The following is a 25,483-nucleotide window of genomic DNA, read 5'->3' on the forward strand; positions in this document are numbered from 1 at the left end:
ATATAATTAGTAACATAATATTATTACTAATTTCAATTGGTCTTTATGCAGCGATACACACCCTTACCCACCCGCTTTAGCCTAGCATTTCCTAGGACGTGTAGAAATAAATATGGCATTTGAGACTTGCCTTTTTTACTTCACGGTTATCTGGAAAGGTTTGCAAATCTATCACAGATATTTAGCACTCCTGACTAAACTTGTGATGTCATGAGCTTGTCTATGTTCCTTAAAAGAATGAGCACAACTCCATTTTCAGGGTACATATTTCTAATTATTTGAAAATTTGGTTACCTTTTTTCTGTTATGCAGAGGGTATATATTTTTTTAAAACATGAAATGGGTATTTATATATTCCTGACCAAGAAGAAAGAACTGTGAGCTCACAAATATAATCACATTGCGTCAGTCGTATTTTTATTTGTCCTGTATTAATAATGTAAAAATAATATGTAGGATTCAAACAAGTCACGTAATATAGCCTTTACTGATATAGACCAGGCCTTACCTGTATTGGAAATACATTGACAATAAATAGTCAACACACTTTAGAAGATCAAATGTAACTATAATGTATTTATTGGTTTATTTAACTAATTGTCTTTGTACATATTCCATGGTTAGTCATCTATGTTTTAACATGCAATAAATGCATTTTAACTATGGTGTTTACACAAACATATATTTTGAGCGTGTGACAAGATATAGACACCATATTGATGACTCGCGGTTGTAGGAAAACTCCATTCATTGACTTATTGTGCTATTATTTATTGGCATATTCAAATGTATTTCTTGATTTCGAGGTATAAGGAGCGGCACTCAGTGATCACCTAGAATACAAAAAAAACATGTTTTTAATTACGTACTAAAAAAAATATAGTGGATATGCTCTGGAGTTATAAATTGGTATTATATAGGCACGGGCATGCGACTGGGGTAGAGTTTGGTCCCTTAACTCAATTGACCACTTGAACAGACACAACAGTGAATTTAGGGAAATATCAGGGAGTGAATAAATCAGGGAGTGGATAAACTATCCTCACAAACAATGCAGAGCATCAAATCAGATACCGTAATCCAATGCTAGGGTGGCCTAATGACTGAGTTTAATCACTGTGTAACTGGCACAAACAGGTCTGGTTGACTACATGGAAATCAAGGGACGGCTAGCAAAGTCACACACACACACACACTCTTATACACTTATCATAAAACACACTCTCACACTAACAAACATACTCTGTAACATGCACATATAAACACATTAACACACACATATACATCCCCTCTCACACACATACTTATTCTAAAACATACTCACTCCATCACACCTCACTCTATCAATCATGCTTCATTCATCACACCTCACATCCTTAGATTGTGTACAGTCATTCTCTACAGCTGCTCACACACCATTACTGTGGAGTCATGTTTTATGTGACCCTGCCTTCATGAGTGGGCCAGTACAAGTCACCCTGGGGCTCTTTGAAGATTTTTGCCTGACCGCTGGGTCAGCCCACCCCTTAAGTTTAGATAACAAACTGGGATTTAGTATTAATGAAAGGGAATGGACTACCATTAAAATACCCCATCCAGTTAGCAAGTACAAGCCAACATGTTTAATACAATATTTTATAGATTGCATTACTGTATGTTAACACTCAAAGAAATTGTCACTATGTTCAATGGCTTTATTTTATTAAAGTTAATGACCATATTGACATTTGACAAGACATGATACAGTGTATTCACTTTTGATCATATATTCACTTTTGTGAAAATTAATGATCATTTTCCAATTTAAGATTATGGTCCACCATCATCAAGCTCTATTTTGTAACCATTACTGTATTTTTTTTTTAAAACAAGACGTATACAAATGTGTATGTACTTAGAGCAAGTAATTGTTCCAAAGTAAAACTTTATGTTAAGATTTTTCATTTTGGAAAACTGAATTATTTTTTAATTTGCATACTTACAGCAAAAGAATATCATGATATTCTACTGTGGCACTGAAAGAAAGAAATACAAACCGTTCATAAAGTGGCAAAGAACCCAGGAATCATGAATATGAGAATGCTATGCATAGAAAATTAAATATTTTCCTTAGCTATAAGTTTGAGGTATAGCTGTCATTATTATTATTCAGCCCTAGTCAGCGCAGGACAAGCAGGTAACTCAGTATTGTCCTACACTGATCAACGTGGCATATGACGTTGCATAGACTGTGTGACCCTGGGATTTGTCCCTTTACCCTGGGATTGGAGCGAAACCCCTGATACTCACGGTGAAGCTTAGCGTTTTCAGGTATGCTTATGGATGTACGGTATAAAACCTCTAAGTATGTAATCAGTTCTCATTAAGGCAGAATAAACATAGAAACAGTCATATTATAATAATTATTCATTGATTTATAATATTCAATTCTACTCCTATATTTAAAATCTGGAGTATTTTAAAGCATTAGAATGAGAACTATATAACGGTTAATACATTTGGAAAAGTCATCAAGTGTGCTTTAGCATTACTTTCTGAAAAACATGTTAGAACAAGCACAAGCCATAAACCGATATAGATCTCCTTTGCTGACCACAGTAAAATCAAATCTAGCGTCATATATATTAAAAACACTGATGACTAAACCAGACTTGGAATTCAGAGTATGAGTGACGCTAAAGCTAATTTTAATTCCACATGTATTTGCTGCCGGCGACAAAAACAAGTATTTGCCGCCTCTATTCATTATCACTTTTATGGGCCACAAGAGAACTAAGCCTTGGGGTAACAAAAGTACGGGCTATCAATTTGTGCAGGTTTACCACACGTTCTAAGCAACTAAGAACTCGCATTGCAGCGTATCAGTCCTATCCACAAATGACCAAATTCACTGATATACCGAGGTTACTAGTGATACACTGTGTTCCTTTATTGCAGTGGGAAGGCATACGTAGGGTCTACATGGATGCGAGTAGTGTCTTTTTTCAGTTAATGTAGACATTTTTAATGGTCAGCAACAAAAATATATGTATAAACAAAATGGAATTTACCTTTTACATCAAGTCGGCAATCTACAGATGCTTCTCCTAATGAGTTGATGGCTTTGCAGGTGTACACCCCACCATCAAAGGGACAGGGTTTGCGGATTTCAAGAGAGCACACTCCATGGTTTACAAGGCATCGGTATTTAGGGTCTTCCCCGATTTCCATCTGGTTTTTCATCCACACAATTTTTGGCTGAAAAAAGGACATCATGTTGTATATCTTTCCACATCTAATCATAAAGTTTTACATGTGTAAGCAAGTTAAAATACACCTTGCAATTGATTTTTGGAGGGGGGATTTACATTTTTATCTCTGTTTGACAGTTCAGCATCTTTTAACATGGAAGGTGACACTCTTTAAAAGAAAAGATCCGTCAACTATCCCAAATCCCATATTTAATAGTTCAGTACACAAAATAAAACATTGTAATTGTGTTTCTAGTTACACCTGGTTCACACAAGTATATTTTGTTTTGTCATGAGACATTTACGATATTTTATTACAAAAATAATAAATGTTACTGATGAAAAGCCACTCACAAGCAATCTAAAACCTAGTGGTATGGAAAGGGATTGGTGATTGCATTATAGGCAGTAATGGAGTACATGGAGTACATGTTTTAGGGACATATTTAATTGTCATGTATGTTAAAGAACACACAAACAGCATGTGGGGAGATGTTTATAATGTTTTCATAACACTTTCAAAGTGACATCCTTTTTGCACCAACATTATATGTTCATCCTTTATTAACAATCTTCCTAAAAAAAATACCTTTGCTATGGACAGTTGTATCAATAAAGGAATTTTTCTCTTACCCTTGGACTGCCGCGCACACAACAAAACAACTTAGTGCTATAGCCATTGGTGGTTGTTCTATTATTGAGCACTTGGGTAAATTTGGGGGGCTCTTCAATCTCACGTTCCTTATATTGAGGAGGAGTGTAAGTAACTCCTGTAAATGTTAAAAAACAAAAATAGTCAAGTGGTCAGACTTCCACAGGTACAACAATATTGAATTGCATTAACTGAAATGTATTAAGGCTTATTACTTACAGGTGTGAAACAATACAGAGCATTAAATAATGAGAATAACAGGACAAAAAAAAATAATAATAATGCTAAAAAGTGGTGCAAAGCAAGTGGCAACTGACCTGTTTTCTTAATAACAGCACAATCTTTAGTCACTGCAGCTTTCTCGCTTAGACCACACAAGTTTTCTGCAAACACTCGGAAATAATAAGAATTACCCATGATCAGGTCTGATACGGTACAATTAGTCTGGCGGTAATGTTCAAGAACAGTAAACCATTCCTGCAAAGAGGAAAACATTATTCATTAAGTAACAAAATGGGTTGTCTAAGGAAACTGAACGGAAAGTTCTTGGTTGTGGGCAAAACCCTGCTGTCTCTTCCATTCATAAGGCACATATAAAGTAGATAAAATATGTTAGCTCAACCAGAAAATATTAAAATATAGAGAACGTGAAACAATTTTGCACCATGGTTTTGTTGTTCAGTGTTACAGCTACAGGCACTAATCAGTTAGACAGATTTATTATACTATCCATGATGTCAATGATCCATTACAGATCTCTTGTGCATCATGTTCTTCTGAGGAAAGCACTGGAAGTCCTGAAAATGAGGGTGTATTATACCAGAATAAAAATGCGTTGATTCACTAAAAAAACTACGATCGCCAGTTTACCGATAATCGCATTCCAGCTGGCAGCTTCAGGGACGAAAACGAGGGTATTTTCGGCCATATGCATTTTGTTTTGACTGAAACATAAAATACTCACCCCAGTTTTCTTATCAGACTTCTGTACAGTATATCCTTTAATTTCAGCATTGCCATCATCCAGTGGTGGTGTCCACTCAAGGGCAGCATTAAAACCCCACACATCCAGCAGTTTAATGCTTTTTGGAGGACTAGGACATTCTTAAATACGAAAACAAAAAAACCTTACATTTTAACTGCTTTTCCATGTCTCTTGGTTATTTGATAAATGGGATTTTGCTTTTTATTTATTACACATTTTATTTGTAAATGAAAAAACATTTATGAAACAACCAACTACATAATATAAAAATTTTACCAGCAATTTTTATGTCAATCTTGGCTTTGTCTTCCAATGTGTCTATTTTTACGACCAGCTCGTATGTCCCAGAATCCTTGAGCTCAGCTTTGCGAATGAAAAGAATAGTGTCAGTTTCGCCATTCCTGACGCTTGCAGACTTGGGATCCAGTGGCTGTCCATTTTTGGACCAGGTTACTTGAGGCTTTGGTTTCCCCTATGGAAACAAGGAACAAAAATCTGAAAATTATTTAGTTTGTCATGTGACAAACTTTCGACTTGCACATTGTCTCACTTTATACAGTTGGGTAGCCTGCAAACTGTTAATTTCTCCCATGCATTTGTACCCTATCACATGACTTACATCTGAAAGCAGAGCATAAAATGCATGTCTTACCTGAAATGGAATCACCAGATTTACTGCTTCTCCAACTTGCTTGATATATGTTTGGCGAAGGTATCTTGGAAGACGAATTTTGGGGCGATCTTCAAGGAAAACATAAAACCACAAAATATTAAGTCATATATATATATGACTGGTATGTCTGGTTTATGACTATGACAAAAAACTATGTGTTTGCATTAATAGTTTCATAGTGGGCCACCTTGGTCACCTTTGACTCCTTAGTCTATCATATTCATAATCTATTAAGGCTATGCTGAAATACATATATAAATATAATTGTCATGATATGTAAGTATGTAATATAAACAACAGTGCACAGTTAGCAGAGCACTAAAACAGTAAATACAATCAAGACACTATATGACTGGCAAAGACAACATAATACATTTAGCTGTGTTTTGCTAACAATCTAGATCAGAGCTTTATAATCCTTATTTACTTCTCTCAAAAACTGAGATAGATTTAACGGACTACTAGATGCAAGATCAGTGCACCCCGTGTTAAGAAAACTACAAGCAAAAGTTTCCATGAGCTCTCCAGATTTGAGGTCATGCATGTGAGTGGCTGACCAGCTGTAAAAGCTATCATTTCTAAGCACTGAATGGCATGTGTCCTCTGCCATAAATAGGGACACTTTGACTATCACCTATAAGTCACTGAACCGTTGACACGAAAACAGCATATATTTCAACCCTGTGCATATTGGGTTATAGGTTTTTTTTCCTTTATGTTAAGCATTATATATTAAGAAATATCCTAAAGTAGATGTTTTGTAGTGTATATTGTACTATATAAATGGTTATCCTTTACTACATTGCTATTGTGGTCTACCAGAATTAATTTCAAACTAAGTACAATGTCAGTAAGATGTTGTAACCATGCATACCAATTTACCATTATAGGTTTTAACTTATTAAGTTCATCTACAGTAAGTTCATTTTTAGTATTTTGCATGATTTTGTTTTTTCAATCAGCTTAATTGTTTTGGAGATGACAAATCTAGTACATCTAATTAACATTATGTCTTAAAGTCAATACCATCTATTTACCCCACATGTAAAAAGTCTGCAAACGCAACAATTATAGACAACTATTTCTATATGTTTTATAGCCTCAAAAGTCACAATAATGTGTATACGAGCAGAAGATGTTTAAATTTATCCTGATCCATAAACTTTCAAATCACATATTTTCTTTTGACATATAAACGCATGATTTCTTTTTAATAATCAGATAAAATGACTTAAAAACAGGTACAAACTTTATTCTAAATGGCTACATCAACATAATTTAAAAGCTAAACAAAAAATGAATGTAATATTGAAGTCATTAGTTCATAAAAATCCAAAAATTGTGTGAATATAAAAAAACATTTCAAAAATATGTATATAAATTGTGTCTCACCCACAATTTCACGAATCTGCACAAAGTTTTCTAAAGAAACATGAGGACTGCTTCCGGCCTCGCTACTAGCTTTAACACGGACCAATATCTTATCACCAGCGGTCAGGTTTGTAATTTGGTAACGGGTAGAAACACTTGGCTCTTTGTTCACCTGAATCCATTCTTCACCTAATATTAATTGGAAATAAAATTTATGAAAATTAATTTAAAAAAAATGATTGGACTTTTACATAAGGCAAGCTTATATAAAATAAACCTTAAAATATGAATTCTTAATTTAACAAAGCTTATAAAGAATTTTTGATAGCTAATTGGTGCTATAGTATAACAAATGCAATTTTTTCCTTCCTACTTTCCCAGACTAAGAACCATAAAGATGTCAACCTTCATAAGGTATTATGGAACATCTATGACATTCTCTTTGTCCATAAAAAAACACAAGAATTACATTAGATCCACAAGATATAACAAGGAGCTGGGGGAAACATTCATTATTTAAAAACACCATTTTAGAATTATAAAATATACTGTAGCATATTAGTCCTGGAAGTCATATACTCCAGTACTTCATATGAGTCCATGTTGACTATTTATGCCCAAATTTCAGACACAAAGATCCATTCTTTGTATAAACATGGTTTTTGTGATCATCCGAATGTATTCTGGTAACCATTTATTCTATGAACATGGTAATCATATGTGGTAGAATCTTTTAGACCAGTGCTTAAACTGAATGTAAGCAGATGTTGACACATACTTTACACAGAGGTGTCAGGCCTAGGGTGACCACATGTCCGGACAGTCCCTGGCAGCCTCAATCCAGGACAATGTATTGTCCTGGAATGAGAAATCTGAGTGAATGAGGTATCGGCCAATCAAGAGAGACTTCTCAACTCTCCTGATTGCCTGAGAGTTCAGAAGCCTCTCCTGATAGGCTGAGTCCCTCCTTCACACCAACTCAGTGTAAGCTGCAGCCAGCACCAGGTATGTGTGTGTTTGACTGTATGTCACTGTTTGTCTGTTTGTCACTGTGGTTGTCTGTTTGTCACTGTGGTTGCCTGATTGTGGGAATGTGTTTGTAATGTCTGGTAATAGAGTAGTTAATTCTCTGGATCTGCTCATGCCTGGTAATAGAGGGGTTAACATTCTGAATCTACTCATGTGTGTAATGATTGTATGTATATTATTAAATCTGAAATCAACATGGTTTCCAAGGCTTCCTAGTAATTAATATATAATAGTATATGCTTCATTGTGTGTCCCTGAATGGCAGAAATAATATGTGGTCACCCTAGTGTCAGCACATTCATGGCAAGTGGATCACATGGCAGATCTTTTTATAACATCAAAACAATAGGGCATCATATTCCTGTATGAAAGCCTTCTGCAACCTCTTATATGGCTCCTAGCATTCATGTGCCAAACCTTTTCAGTACATTGGAAGCAAGTATTGGGCTTCTTACCGCCAGGTCTCTGAAAGGGCTGAGTGGAAGAGGTTAATTGTTATTTAATCTTCTGTTGACATTAAGAACATTGGCACTCCAGGTATCTGCACAACGCTATTTCAATATGTAGTTTCACACATTCTTTTGCATTAGCGGTCTGTCATGTCTGGAATGGTGAGAAATCTTAATTGCAATTCTAGGTTTCCTTGTTGGCATGATGTGTATGTATTTAGGGATAGACCAATAGTACTGAAACTGTGGTTGGTGGACTATTGGTGAGTTCCAAGATACTTTCATGTGGTCCACAGTATGATACAAGGAGTTTGTGTAGAATGTGTGTAGGTATGAAAAAGTGGCAGCAGGAATGAACACTGTCTTTATGTTAAATTAAAGGTTTTATAAGTATTATAAATAATAATATATTTTAGTTATATAGTTCAACAATTTATGCAGCTCTTATTCATTCCTTCATTGAAGTTCCTGGCCCTGTTTGTTGAGTCCGTGGATTTCTGTCGCATAGTTGATTCTCTGGTTTTGACTTCGAGCATAGACTCCAATAACGATTAACCATTTGGATTGCCTTTTGGTACTATACTATTGCCCATTCCACAGACTCAGTTGCCTTTGGCCCGTTCCGCATACTACCTGCTTTTACCTGTTTGTGTCTATAGAAGATAAAGTATAAGGCTAGAGCAGACATCTGCAATTAGGCACATTCACACCTTTCTGACTTCAGCCTAGATCTGAGCCCTACCTGAGTTAGCACCTGCGTCCCTGACAGTGGGACAATGGAGCAGCTACATGGGACAGCAGGACAGGCACAAAATATCAGGGCTGTCTCATCAAAATGGGGCAGATAAATGACTACAAAATTACTACAAAAGAGAAAGTCATGCTTGCAAGCTTAAAAATTGGCAAAAACATCATTCTCATTGATCAATTAAACATTGATGTTGGTTACATGAACTAAACTTATCCTATCACAGACCATAGTTGCCAACTGTCCCTGGACAGTCCTGGGATTTGTGAGCTTGTCCAAGACACTTTCAGTGTCCTGGGACATGTCCCTAGAAATCAGCAGTTGCAGATGTCGGTCAGGGAACGCAGCGCAAGGGGTGAGGTCTGTGAGGTCTCTTGCTTCTTCTGTCTTCTTTCTCCTAATCAGGCCTTCCGGAGTGCTTCCGCAAAAGGGTCTGTCTTCTTTCTTTGACCGCTTCTCCCCAGTATCAGCTCCGTTGACCAGCACTTCCACTGTGGAAGTGCTGGTCAACGGAGCTGATACTGGGGAGAAGCGGTCAAAGAAAAAAGACAGAAGAAGAAGCAAGAGAAGAAGAGCAGCTGCGAGAAAGGACACAGGGATGTGGTAGCTGCTGGGCGGAGAAAGTATGGAGTCATTGAGTGAGCATGTGAGAGCGTGAAAGCATTAGAGAACATGAGTGAGAGTGATAAAACCAATGAAACGCAAAGAAGATGATTATGATAGGTGTTATGATGTATCAATGTCAATGTCTGGCTCAGTATATAGTACACCACCATCAGTATACCACCATCAGTGTCTAGCTTAGTATATAATGATGGAAGTCATTCTGTATCCTCATAAGTTTCTGGATCAATATATATTGATGCAAGTCATGCTATATGGCCATCTGTGTCTATATCACTATATAATGATGGCAGTGTGGTGTATGACTGCCAGGCTCAGTATATAATGATGGGAGTTATGCTTTACCACCTTCAATGTCTGCCATACTATTTGATTATGGGAGTTATGTTGTGCCATCACCAGTGTCAAGCTTGCTATGTAATGATGGGAGTTAACTATCCACTATCATTGTCTGGCTAAGTATAAGATGAGGGGGTTAACCATCAGTGCCTCAGGGCTCAATATATAGTAATATGATTTATGCTGTTTATCATACTATATGATGTGGTCATGAAAAGCACGCATTCATTTTTGTATAAACTTACTGCCTTCTTTTTGGTATTCCAGTAGGTATCCATCCAGAGCAGCCGATCCTTCACTCTCGGGAGCCTTCCATTTCAGTGACAGTGAAGAGTCATTAACATCATCTACTACCAAATCCTTTGGAGCACTAGGAGGTTCTATTGAAAAAACATACAGATAAGTAAAGTAGTATATAAATATAACAACTTCATACAAACCTTGCAAAGAAACAATAATTAAGAAAAAGAACATTCTTTAAAAGCCAACATAATCCAAGAAAGTACAGCCACTAATGAGAACATTATGAGATGAGATGTAAGTCAGTTATTTGTCAGGGAAGTAAGAAAAGACCCTTCCTTCTCCAGGTTCAACAACCTTCTATTATGGGTAGCCTAACAGCAAAATACAGATGTGCACATGTATGGGTAACATCATAATTCAGCTGATCTTAGATCTGGTGCTATACTAAATACTCATTAAATGGTAGTCCTACAAACAACTGCATTTAACAAGGAGCCCAAACTCCAGGCAGCTATGAACAAGCACAATATTATATCACAGAATGTAGATAAAACAGAAATGTGAAAAAAATATATGTAGAAAGGACATGATTGCAAGAGTGTAGCACTGGAAACACACACATTGCTAGGGCACTAGAAACAAAATTGAAATTGTAGGGCTGGCCCTGCTTGTCTGGTAATCTTGTACTGAAAACTACAGGATATATCCCTTGTAGTCATAAGCCTCTTCATCAGTTTTTAATATAAGCCATTGTTTCAAAATGAGAAGCCTAACATAAACTAAAACCAATATTAATGTTAGGATCATCCAAACCAAAATTGACATACAAAGTTGAATTCCGTCCAGGCAGTTTTGCTAGGATTTTGGAGCCTGGGGCAGTTCTTTTTTACATATATATTTTTGTAAAGTTTTTTTCACATTTTGTTCTATTTATCTACATTCTATGATATTATATTGTGTTTATTCATAAGCATAGGATAGCTGGCTGGAGTTTGGTCTACATATTAAATAATGTGTTACATAATTACAATGTGTTACTGGTCAAATAAATGAGTAATTAATACATATTGGTGGAGCCTTTTGACCTTGTCCAGTAAATATATATATATTATTATTATTATTATACTTTATTTAGAAGGCGCCGACAGTTTCCTCAGCGCTGTACATAATGAAAATGTTACAGACAACGACAAGTACGATACAAGTACTGGACATACAGCAATTGACATACAGATACAAGAGGAATGAAGTGCCCTGTTCCCATGGAAAGTTACAATGTAGGTATATATTTCTGAATATAGAGGCAAAAGGCGATCATTGTTGACCTTATTTGCATGCGCCTACCCAGAATTGTGGTTGTGGCAGCACCATGGGATTTCTGGGGGAAAAAACAAGCCTTCTGGCTTGTCTAGTAGATGTGGATGAGTGTTTAATAATGCTTCTACTATATATATATATATATATATATATATATATATATATATATATACATACAACCGTTCAAAAGTTTGGGATTACTTAACGAAAAGCACATTTTGTCCATTAAAATAACATCAAATGGATCAGAAGAAGAAGAAAGAAGAGGGGGAGAGATAGTAAGAACGAGTGAGGGTGACAGAAGAATGAAGGAGTAAGAAGAAAGGAAGAACTAGCCTTAAAATGTTTAAAACAGACATGTTCTGTTGTTTTTCGGTCCAAAGACACCTACAAACAACACATTTTCTGAATTTTTGTTACACAGTACTTGTGCATATACTGTACACATTTTACTTTTATTACATGATTATTAGTATTTACATGGGAGGTACACATATGTAGCAGAAACTTTAACATGTAGAAAGAGCTTGCTAACAATGATACAGACCCCTGGTGCTCCGTGCATCATTATTAACCTTATGTAAAATAAAGAAGTTGCCCTAAGGCTGAAAGGAATTATGACCAGCGAATTTTATTTACCACTATTATCCTAAATACTTTAAAGCCTCAATCCTTATTTGATCGTTGGCATTGTCCTATACTTAGCTTAACCTTATGCTTATCCCAGGCATGTTTTAATTTACACACTGCCTCTACCCGTTCAGCTGTAAGTTAAAAGTCACGTAATGGAAAACTGCCCATTAGTGCGCTTTGATTACAAGGTACTTCTTTCATTCTTATGTACTTAATGAAAAACAAATAGTTGGGCTGGCACCTATATGATTATATTGGTAACGCAAAACAAAATTAATTTTAGGAAACTTTTGATTTATTTTTTTTGTGTGTAAATCACAAGAATTAGCTCACATTGCAATAGGAGAACATTTTAAGTTAAGTGTTAACTTGAAAATCCCTGCCGTTTGTTGGTCTTGGCAAATTCCACATTTCACACATGCTTTTCCTTTCTAAAAATCCTACAAGCATTTGTCACATTTGACACCTGCCGACTGCATACAGAACTAATCTTCTGGAACATTTGTAGGGCTTGCCCTTCTATATTTAAACCTTGTACGCACTGTACCCATATGTTATGGGCAACGGAAACATACTTGCTAATATGTCACTCTAACATGCGTGTAAAACAAGCTTATTTAAAAATACAAGCCATGCATGTCCTGATCCAAAAATCCATATAAAATTTGTAAAATATAATGAAGAATGTCAGTCTTTGGTCCCAAGTATTTTGCAGTTTAACATAAATGTAAATTTTTTTTGTGGAATGTTTTCTTATGAAGAAATTTATCTGTATATGTTAAACCAATAGTCACAAAATATTTGTTATTCAAATATTACATACATATTAAAGCACATTCGCTTGGAGATATGCTTAGTAATGGGGTAGGTTTTAGAGCGGGAAGTAATTATGGTATTAATGAACTAAGCATTACTGAATAACTGTGTAGAACAATGTTTAATTTGTGCTACAATTATGATTATTATTATGTTCGTAAACATTGTTAACTAAATTAAAAACTAATATTACATATGATTTCCTTATTCTCTTGAACGTATTTCTTAATGCATGTGTTTGCCATGTGAAAGCCCCACTTTGCTGTATTTTTGTCTCTCTGATAAGTATTGGGTGTGATAAAAGTGGTATACTTGAACATTAAATATTCTGAATTCTCCAGCTCCCTAAGAAGTGAAATGTGATATTTATAGCTCTCCCAGACACAAGAATCTGTGCTATGAGTAGAGTAAGATGTACTTAGAGAAAGGTTTCCCACAAGCATCCTATAAAAATATATTTTTGTTTTATTTTTTTAAAGGTATTTTTAACAGCATGGTATGTTTATGTGAAAACTTCCAATATACACCCACACTAACATACATAATTTATAATTGTGTCAAAAGCACATAATAAACATATACAATAAAACTGCCAAATCACATAATCATTGTTCTTTGATTAGCTAGCTAAAATCATTTAATAGTAGCTGTAAACACATCTGATAATGGGATTATGAGTGGGGTCATTTTTACTTCCATTGTCAATCTTGATTAACTACATAATTTCATGGGCTATAGTTGGTACCAAAGTAAACCAATATATGAGAAGAATCAGAATATTGGAATAATTTAAATAAATAAATGCTGCCCCCCAAAATTGCCAAAATCTGGTAATATCACAGATAACTTTGGCATTTGCACAATTTAACACACGTAATTATATATATATATATATATATATATATATATATATACATATATACATATATATATATATATATATATAATTAGGACGAGTAGGGCTATCTTGCAATATTTAAGAATATGTGTAATCCACCATTTAATTTTAGTAAACCATAAAATGTGCATGTAATCATTTGCATATAATATTGAATCCATACAGCTAAATCAGTTGATAGGTGTAGTATAAAAGCATTATAAATACCATAGCAGTCAAACCAAAAGCATATGTTTATGAAATGTAGACAACTCAGGGTATTATAATTGGGCAATTTTTAATGCAGCCATTTCCCTATCCATATATTTGTCATGTCGTGATGTCCACTTTGGTGTGCAAAATAGTTCTAATGATGAAAGGTTCATTTTAAAAAAGGATACCAGTATTTCTTTCTCCTGAGGTAACACTAAATCAAATTAACTTTTATTAAACTTAAAGCAATATTTTCTAGAATTGTTTTTAATCATGTTTAAAGCTTTTCTTTCAAACTACCAAATTCTAAACCCTGTAAATGCCACCCCCCTAATCTATCCACATACTAAAACCACATGGCCTATATTCCCAATTCCACCCAACACCAACCAGTGCTACCTACCAGTAGGTTTTCCTATATATCAGGCCTGGACTGGTTATCTGGCAAACAGGGCAAGTGCTCAGAGGGCTAGTGGATGATGTGGTTCAATGAGTAAATTCAGGTTTGGAGTGTGCAACTGCAACGTTCATTATTTAGTCTGTCCCTGTGACTTAGAATTGTTCTTGTTTTTGAAAAAAAAAGCAATTCTTCTCCATTAAAATAACATCAAATGGATCAGGAATACAGTGTAGACGTTGTTAAAGTTGCTAATGACTATTGTAGCTGGAAATGAATGATAATTAATAGAATATGTTCATAGGTGTACAGAGGTCGGCAACCATCACTCCTGTGTTCCAAAGGCACATTGTGTTAGCTAATCCAAGTTTAAATTTAAAAGGCTAATTGATCACCAGAAGAGCCTTTTGCAATTATGTAAGCACTGGTAGAAATTTCATCGCTATAACTCCAAAGTCCTATATATAAAGTTGCATACAAGCACAAACAAAATAGATCAGGTTTGTCTGTTCTACAGATTAACGAATCTCAAGTTTATTATTATGACAGAGGTCATGTTGTTACTCATTAAGACACAGAGTCACAGCATGGTATAACCCAAGTATGTGTGACTGCTTCATCGTGTATACCGGTACTTAACTACAAAAAATAAGATCTGAGAAAGTGATGCATATTTTTCTATAACTTATCTTTATTTCAATAAAAAAAACTAAAGCCCTCCTGGCTTCCTCATACCATTCTGTAGCTTTGTGACACTTCAGCGCATAAATAGGTTCAATACCAAGCTAAGCCTCTACAGGAGAATGCATCGGAAGTGAATGGAGACCCCCCCCCTCAACATTGCTGACTAATGAACATTAGCAGCCACTGGAAAGATGAAATACAACTTCAGTTTGCTTTTCTCTAATAGTGAAGAAAGGTTCACAGTATATGAATATAGTAAGTCATACATGCTGAAACAAAAGAGACTCCTTTCCATAGAAGCAGGGTCATGATCTACCAGAAGCAAGCTCTCCACACCCTAGATTCCCCCAGCTAGGCATTAATTTCTACAGTCTACATGGCCAAGTTATAAGGAGCAAATGAGATCTCCCAAACTGGCCAATGGCAGTGCACTGGGGAGCCCCCAGAAATTAAACCTAGTCCCAGTGTACGCCACTGCCAAGCAATAGTATCTTTATGAGAAGTACACTATCAATCCTGCCTTCGTACAATAGTTGAGAACATTCTTTAATGGGGAGCAATTGGAAGAAAGGAGATGTGCCTTTAAGGAGCCAACATTGGGGAAAGTGGTGCTTTGTAGGCTAAAAAGAGGGGGCAGTGGGGCTCAGGATGCTAACTTGAGTGTGTCTAGGGGAGCTAATCAAGAATTTAAGAGGGCTCATGGAGTTAAAGTAAGAAGTAAGGGGTGTAAAGGGTAATAACCTCAGATAAAAAGGGTGGAGGACCTGTGTAAAATTCATAGCATAGCATAGAGACTGATATGTTAGCAAATTAATGTATTAAGTTACAAAGAGGTTTACATAAAATGTAAAATTTATGGAGCTAGTGTTGAAGGAAGAGGATGTTATGGTAAGAAGGGTTCGGTCTTAGGTAACAGGCATGTGGCAGGTTCACCTACCTACCTAGAGGGTAGCCCAGAAATACTGCCCAGGGCCTTAATAACAGCCCTGCCCCAAGGATGCCCCTGGAGAAAGCAAGAATTTGGGTGCTTCACCTGCTTTGGTATTATTTAGTCTGGTAAGAGTAAAATTATACGTGTCATTCATTATTATTTATTTTTTAAACTTTTAAAACTTTTTTACTATTCAAAAATATAAATTTCGTAATGAATCCTTCGCAAAGCAAATCAAATCAAATCATGAGATGAACCTGACTGTATTGTGACTTATGTATGATAATGAAAAGAACCGGGTCATGTCTATAGTTGTTGGCAACATAAAATTAAAGAAACAGAACATACGCTAGGAAGGAATTATATGCATCAGTACATCTGCAACTGAGTTAATCTGAAAACATTTCCAATGTCACTGCCCACAATCACACATTTTAATACGTGTGTTGGTTTCTTTTTTATTCATTACAATTTACTTTGGAGAATCAAACCGTCCATCAGCCTAGGGAAGTCCATTTGCATTTGTCATTAATGGCTAAGAATTATAAATAGTCTAACAATTACATAAATAGCATTGCAAGGAGCATTTCCACATATGGAAACCACTTGACAGCAAATGCTTGAGTGAAATGGACAAGTGAATGATGGGGCATATAATTGCTATTGGTTGCTATCATTATAGATAATTCCCTCTCACATGTATGTTCTGGAATTTAAAGCCACCCATTGTGAATGCATGGTTTGAAACAGATAATATTTGATAATAAATCTCTTAAATACAAATGTGAAATGGATTTGCCGCATTTAGATAACATATGCCTTTGTATGTGCACACCTCTCTGAAAAAATCGTTAATGCAAGGTGGCCGTTAAGACATACCATCTACTTTGTGGTATATTTTTTTAAGCAAGAGGAAGTATATTTGTTGGAACGTGCACGCATAAACATGTACAAGTTTCAAAGAAAAAAGGTTCTGATACAGCTCATCTGTAAAATAAAAAAAGGTTTAGCTATCTGAGAAATATAAAATGTACTGTTTGGGAGTTACTATAAGCCAACTTAAGACTTGATGCATTTGGAAGTATATATCTGTTTATTATTATTATTGTTATTTATATAATATTAAATATTATTATTTTCTTTTATGTATGAAGCACCATCAAATTACACAGCACTGTACAAGTCAAATGGGAAAGTTAACACATACATAACAAATATACGTTAATACATATGGATTCATCAGAAGTGGAGAGGAGTTGATGTTACATAAAGTACGTTCTAATTATAGGTCTTATATTAGCCTCAGCAAAAGTGTGAGGCTTGCATGGTACGCTTCTTAAAGGGATACTCCAGCCATCATATGCACCTTAAGTAAGTAAGTTAGTGGGCGTGTTTGTGTTGAGGTAAGTATGTTAGTGTGTGTTTTAAGTATGTTATTATGTGTATAATATATTAATGTGTGTGTTAGTATGTGTGTGTGTGTTTAGCATGGGTGTAAGTATGTTACTGTGTGCGTGTATAAATATATTACTGTGTGTGTAAGTATGTTACTGTGTGAGTTCGTATGTGTGCAAGTAGGTTAGTATTTGTGTGTGTGTGTAAGTATGTTACTGCGTGTATGTTACTGTGTTTAACACACAGTAGGTCTCGCTACAGGGTTACACCACTTTCTGATATGCTCTCTAGGGTGTGGGAATTTTTTTAGGTTGAATGCATGCAAATGAAAGTACTTTATGTAGGCATCCTTTTACCTCAAAAGTCTATATTAACTTTTGCCAATTCAGTTTGTATTTATTTTTTAATGCATGGTGAGGTCTAATGTATGTAGTTATTGGAGCTAAAACGTAAGGTCTTATGTTGCATTTAAGTGTTCCTCTATATAAACCAAGAAACATTATTATGTACACATATTGCACAAGTTCAGTAACACTCCTGTAGAAGTCATTGAAGAAGGAGTCAATTGTATGTATGGTTTAAAACCTCAGTTAGATTGGTTGCTGCTACTTCCAGTAGGTGGTTAGCTTACATTGACTAGGATGGGAGATTTACTTTTTTAGCCTATGCAAGAAGCATACTAAGGAATGCTCTGTGCTTGCAGTAGAGGCAGCTGTGGGAGGAGTTAAGAGAAACAGGTGCCTTATTTTCTAACTTGAATAACTAAAGAATGCCTTGCACCTTTTTGCCAGCAGTGAAATACACCAGAGTCCAGAGTCTAAGTGGGCCAGAGTGCTTGCTTAAAGTGAAGGTTTAATCATTATTTTCATATTCACCTTTTTTATTAATGGAACAAAGGACACACCTTTAAAAAAATCGGGAAGATAAATAACCTAGGTTTTATTTAAAAAAATATATATATTTTTGTTATCCATTGGAAGCTGTATATAATAACATAAAATCAATGAAACTGAAATGCTGCACAAATTGTATATAAATAATATAAATAAAAGATAATAATAACAATAATAAGGACTTCAGTGTTGTTATTAAGTGAAGATATAGTTTGTTAAAATCAAGAACTATAGTAATTAGCATAAAAAACCAGCACAAAGAACATCAATGTTTTATAGTTTTTCACATCAAATGTTTAAACAGGGCTCTTTGAATATATTTACTAAATTATATTTAAAGGAGCAACATCTCGCAGAATGGGTTAATATGAAGAGCATATTAGGCAAAATAGAAAGATAATAAGGAATTTGATTGGAGAGCGTTATAGTGCTGATTGATGTAAAGGTCGCAGCTTCATTTTTATGTGACCACTAACTCACTATGCAAAAAAAAATTGCAACAAATATTATTTGAAGATAGTGACAGATCCTGATAAATTAGTTATAATTTTATATTATCCTTTAATATTGGTTGCTTCACAGGTTGATTACTTTATTTATAACAAAATGCAATCATTTTTTTTTATAGTAATACAGCTACAGGGGCTTTATCACTAAACATTTCAGTTATATATATATATATTTTGGAGGGTTCAACCGGGCAGTTTTCTCATTCAACGAGGGCCGGTATTAGAGTCCACTAATGAGTAGCTGGATCTTGAATTTCATCTAAAAGATTTAACATTTTGTGAAGATATCTCTTCTGCTTCTGTGGGTAAGTGGTTTATTGAGCGTGGCCCTCATAATCCATAGCTAATGTTATATTTCACAGTTTACATACAACTCATTGAAAAACTCAGCTAATAAGTCCAAAATGTCTTGTCACACAGTCCATTCATACAGTACCTTTTTTAGGGGCTTCTGGTTGGGGTTCAGGGCTTACAATTTCTGCTTCTACCACTGGGGCAACTGTCTCTGTTGTTGGCGCAGGTGTCTTTGGAGCAAGAGCAGCATCCTCCTGGACAGAAGCAGGGACCTCAGGGGTTGGAGCAGGAACTTCGGGGACAGGAGCTGGGACCTCTGGGGCAGGGGCTTCTTGGACCGGTGCAGGAGGTTCAGACACTGGAGTTACTTGTGGTTTGCTAGTCGCAGCCTGTGCTGCTGGGGATTTTTTTATGGGAGCTTTAGCTGGCATGGTTGAGGCTTTGCTCTAGACAACTGCTTCTGTGAGATCTTACAGTCGTTCTGATTTATATATCTCTTTGCCGGGCATTTAACTATACCATCTGTGTTGTTTTTTTCCCCCACAAAGTGCCTCCGTTTATTTAAAGCATCAGTACACTCAGCTACTTAGGACAGAAATAGCTCTACTCTAAACATCACACAGTTTTGGAGTCATTTGTACTTTATGGAGTTAAGGAATTCAAGATAAAATATAACGATAATTTATTTCATGTGTTGTATTTAATTAAAAATATAAAATATTTGTTTAAAAAACACAGGTTAATAGGGCTTTAGTTTTTTTAGTGCTATTTATATTTAATTTAAGCGTTACAAAATGAAGTTCAACATTCTGTTTCTAAAAATCAACAGAAATATTTATTTTTCTTTTAGATTTTTGTTTTGTGTTCAGCACACTTATTTGTGTCCACATTTTTAAAAACAATTACACTATGTTAACTCTAAATCATTTTATATAGATCACATTGCACACTAAAGTGTGCTATTTAGCTTAACCCTTTAAGGGCAAGGGCTATTTTTCATGTTTTTTGCAATGTATTTCTTGAACTTGGACAAGTAGCACTTTTAAAAAAAAACACTTTTCATATATGTATTTTTTATGAATAAAATTTTAAAAATAGGATTAAGAAAACACATTTATTCACAGTTTTACAGGTATACAAATTGTCCACAGCTAGTATAATTGGGAAAAAATTACCACAAATATATTTGTATTATGTTTTCTTAAATTCTTTTAGGTTTTAATTTTTTTTTTACTCTCATTTTATTTTTTAACTCCTACCTAATCCTAAACCTAATCTTATCTAATACCTCACTAACTAGCTCCCACCAGAATAACTAAGAAATATATAGGAAAAATTACATATAAAAAGTTAAGATAACATTTTTAAAGACATGGTCCCATCCCCGGGCATTAATATCCGCCATATATAATATGAGTTAAACATCTGATTTAAAGGCTTTAGATTTAAAAGGTCTCAAGCGCCATTACAAGAGATTTTGCCCATCACCCATTAAAAAATAAACAAGTCTCCCTGAGAACTCTGCAGGTTAAATACAAGTATTGCATTTAACATGTAAGTCAATGTGATTAGCAAAATTGAAACAAATTGAAAAAAATAAAAATTAGTAAAAAATAGGGAAATGTCCCAAGAAGGCACACTCTAATTCATACATTTATTTGCCCCGGTGCTGATCCTCGACCAGAATTAGGCATCCATAAAGAAAATAGGAGCACTCGCAGGACTTCATATTAAAGTACAAAAATGTTTATTAGTTTAGGTTATATCTTATATGTCAATATATGGAAAAATGAAAAAAGTGCACCTCCCAAACAATGTGATAAACCTATGCATGGGTGGTATAACTTTACTCAGGAGATGTTGATGAACAAGTATTGGGGTGTTGTTTTGAACTGGAGCTATAAATTTATACCTGAAGTACAATTTGTGTGGGAAAAAACACAAAAACAAATTAGTGCACAGGACATGGAAGGGGTTAAAATACTAGTGTTTAAAATACCTTGGGACCAAAATATATGGTTTAATGGGTGTAAATTGAATTGGTTGGCTTCAAAAATGTCCCAAATAGGACATGGGGACATAATTACAGATTTGGAAAAAAAATGGGTATTTCTAAACTCAGGACTGATCAGAGACAGAGGCCTGGCCTCCCTGATGTGTTATTGTCCCCCATTTGCCCTTACAACCTACCTAAGACTGGACCCTTGCGGCCCTCTACTCGTGTCTGGTGTGTTTTGGGTCCCAGATGCTCCCCTTTCTATTGATTGAGGGCCAGTGGCACCATTGCGAGCATGAGGCAGGGCAGTAGTGGTGGGAGGAACATGGGGTGGAATGCATGCCCCCCACATGTGGGGAGCGCACAGCTGCCCGATCAGCAGCTGCAGCCTGCAGACTAGCTGGGAGATCCCAATCTCCCTCTAGTTGGCTCAACATTAGGGAGTGCGAGGTCTGTCACTTCAGGCCTGGCTTTACTGCTCCCTAATCACTACCTGCCAGCAAATAATGCCGAGTGCGGGGATATGATGTCATCCCTGAGCTCTGAGGGAGTAGAAGTGACAGACCTTGCGCTCCCACCACAGGATACATGATGGAGGCAGAAGGAAGAAGGATGAAGAGGTAAGAGATGGGGAGAAAGGGGTGTAAGGGCAGTGTATGTGTATGTATGTGTTTGTAAGCTTGTGTAAGGGCAGTGTATGTGTATATGCGTGTTTATGGGCAGGTGTGTGTAAGGGCAGTGTTCATGTATATGTGTGTATGTGTAAGGGCAGTATACGTGCATATGTGTGTGTGTAAGGGCAGTGTATGTGTATATGTGTGTGTGTAAAGGCAGTGTATGTGTATATGTCTGTTTATGGGCAGGTGTGTGTAAAGGCAGTGTGTAAGGGTCCTGGGAGGAAGGCTAATATTAGCCTTTTTTAATTTAAAAAAAATCTCTGCTGCTGTTGTTGACTACTCTTCCAATGATGCTCAGCCAGGCTGGCTGAGAATCATGGGAATTTTAGTTCACAGCTAGCATCTGCAGCTTCACTGTTGCTGCACTTCCCATGCCACTCAGCCAGCATCATGGAAGTAGTATAATATGCATGACTGTACTGACAAACATGAAGCGTGTTTTTAGTGGCGTGCAATTGCTTGTATCGGTGAGTTCCGCAAGATTTTTTTTTTTAAAGTGTCCCTCTTTCACATTTTGAAATGTTGGGAGGTATGGGGATGGGTAATGCCTTTAGGTTTGTCTTAGGTCCCAAGATTTCTCATGGTAACACTGCCCAGGGGAGTATCCAAGGTAAATACCTCACTGACTATTCTTATTATCAGAGGTAATGGAAAAGAAACCTGCGGGTGAGCTTAATTATGCTTTGGCCAATTCATATAACAAAAACCTCTCATTTATTTTATGTTTATATATTTGTTGCCAACTTTATTAGGGTGAGAAGCGCAGACAGTATTTTGTTTTTTGTATACATTGTACAGCCAACACACTGTATTTGCAGCATGCTCACACTGTTTGGTAGGCCTCATATTATACATTTGTATTATTTGAGCCTGAGAGTAGCTTAGCGCACTGACATTTTTTCTTTTCCCTGTTTGCACATATTTGAGGTTGTTGGCTCCTCATCAGTCTGCTTGCAGCTTGCTGTCCAGGGGTTAAATGGGAGGAGGTTTAATTGCACCTCCCCCAACACATTAATAAGGTTTTGGTAGCAGTATAAACTGCTTTGTGTGCCCACTATAGGAGGTGAGAGTAGGTTCTCACCCTATTGAGAGTGTGCCTTGACGTGGCGGGTGAGCTTAATTATGCTTTGGCAAATTCATATAACCAAAACTTCTCATTTATATTATGTTTATATATATGTTGCCAACTTTATTAGGGTGAGAAGTGCAGACAGTATTTTGTTTTTTGTATATCAGAGGTAATGAGCAGATTGAGCATCAGCAGGTCTCTCAAAGTTCTAAGCAGTCCCTTAGAAGATCAAGTATCAACACTTATACATATAGTATACATATATACTATAGTATGCCTCAAGCATTTTAAATACACTAGTGACTGTGGGAAATAAGTATGAATAATTTGAAGGCCCTGTTATGGTTGTATCTAACCTTGACAGAATTGGGTTAGTTGGTATATGCGTTACCCTTATATGCAAGATATTACACCTGTACCAGTTAAAACAAGTCCACAAAGTTGGGTTTAAAATGTATGAAAGGTGTATCATAGATGTTTTAAAGGCATGCATATGAACCTGCACTTCAAATGTTTAAGGAAAATGCCAAACATTTTCATAAGATTGTAAGAGCTCCTAATGCAGATAAGCAGTTGGAGAGAACATTCAATGAAGGAGATGTTCTCACAGTGATGCCAAAGGTTTCCATACCTGACTCCCAAGCAGCTCACTGCCTTTTTGCCATTTTTTTATTAATACCAAAGCAAGAGATCAGCGCACACCCAGCAAATACTATTTAAGAGCACCTATTTGAGGCATAAACATTGGGGATTCTGTCACACTATATGACCATATATTGATTAGCCCGCTACTACATCAAAGTACCCAAATTTTGGCAAGCCCTATTTATTTTTAAATAGCTGTATTGCTTACCAAGGAGCTGAATCAATGGGACCGCACTGCCTTGTGACTCACCAAGACTCTCATGTTATTTAACCCCTTAACTTCCATTGACGGGTCAGGCACATCATGCAAAACGGTCACTTAACAAGCTATGACGTGCCTGACACGTCATGACATTAAACAAGCTTAGAAAGTGATCAACTTTCCCCCGTAGGCGTCAACATCCGCCATACACTGTATGTACAAGGCATTCAGCAACACCGAACACTCACCCCAGGACGCGATGTGACCGCTCTGGAGAGCGGTCACAACCGCCACTGCGAGTGACTTCGCCAACCGCAAGACCCTCTAGAGAACTCTGGCTCCACTTGCAGGATGAATACAGGTACTGCATTCAACCATACAAGTCAATGGAGCCCAGCTTTCCAATCACTACGTGATTTATTTAAAAAATTAAAAAAATATATGGGGGGGCTTAAAAAAAAGGAACCATCCAGTTCCAGCGAAATTTTTAAAAAGTCCAAAAAGAATAAAATAAATAAAATAAAATAAAAAGTTTATTATTATGAGCAAGTGCTAAAATTAGTGCTGTATCTTCCCAAAAATCTTGACATGGAAAGAGTTAAAGTAAAAGCATTTCAAATACCCAAGGGGTGTCTAATTTAAAACAATGAATGGTTTTATGGGGTAAATTGGAGTGACCGGGCTCAAACTTAGGGCATAGGCACAGACTGATCAAAATGGGGCGCGGAGGAAGCGCACTTCCAAAATGTGGCATTTTAACCCCAAACACCAGACAAACCCATGCATGTTGGGTATGACTGTACGGGAGATGTTGCTGAACACACATTGGGGTGCGGTTTGATAGTGATGTATACCTGGAGCTATACATTTATACTCGAAGTACAATTTGTGTGAAAAAAATACAAAAAAAATACTACCACAAACTGTAGCAAAGGCTGGTGGTAGAATCTCATGCATGAAAAGGGTTAAAATACTAGCATTTGAAATACCTTGGGGTGTCTAGTTTAAAAAAATCTATGGTTTGATGGGGTAAATTGAATTAGGCGGCTTCAAAGATGGCCCTATTAGGACATGGGGGCAGTAGGACCAGATGTAAAAGTTCCAAGTTAAAAAATGAGCACTTCCTAAATGTAGCGTTTTACCTCCCAAACAACCCGACAAACCATGGCGGGTATCACTGTACTCGGGAGATGTTGCTGAACACATAATGGGTTGTTGTTTGATGTATACAAAGTGAAGTATTTGAAATACCTTGAGGTGTCTATTTTTCAAAAATATATGGTTTGATGGGGTAAATTGCATTGGCCGGCTTCAAAGATACCCGAAATAGCACATGGAGCAGAATGACCAGATTTGGAAAAAAAATAGCAAAACGCTACTTATAATGCCCAATAACTTTCAGAAAAAAACATAAAAACATTGGGTATTTCTAAACTCAGGTCAAATAGTAGAATCTATTTAGTTGGTTTTTTCATTAGCTTTTTTGGAATAAAAGATTTTTCGGGTAAAAGTCAGAAAATTTGTTTTTTTTTACATTTTTCATCATATTTTATTATTTTTTTGTGGGAAATTAGATAATATGATAAAATGGT

General features: G+C 36.0%; 1 protein-coding gene across 1 annotated transcript; it reads right to left on the reverse strand.

Annotated features, from left to right (window-relative positions):
* Positions 1-822: 822 nt before the first annotated feature.
* LOC149298387 (myosin-binding protein H-like) lies at positions 823-19,733 on the reverse strand. The gene is made up of 10 exons (XM_089487525.1): positions 19,445-19,733; positions 10,346-10,480; positions 6,933-7,100; positions 5,520-5,608; positions 5,144-5,339; positions 4,847-4,986; positions 4,200-4,359; positions 3,864-4,000; positions 3,051-3,237; positions 823-833 (listed from the first exon to the last, which is right to left on the reverse strand). Exons 1-10 carry the CDS (start codon positions 19,731-19,733, stop codon positions 823-825), a joined length of 1,512 nt encoding a protein of 503 aa, XP_089343651.1.
* Between the last annotated feature and the right edge of the window lie 5,750 nt (positions 19,734-25,483).

This window comes from Sceloporus occidentalis, unplaced genomic scaffold (assembly GCF_023333645.1).
Source record: "Sceloporus occidentalis isolate IW3139 unplaced genomic scaffold, rSceOcc1.0.p SCAF_33, whole genome shotgun sequence".
Taxonomy (NCBI): Eukaryota; Metazoa; Chordata; class Lepidosauria; order Squamata; family Phrynosomatidae; genus Sceloporus; species Sceloporus occidentalis.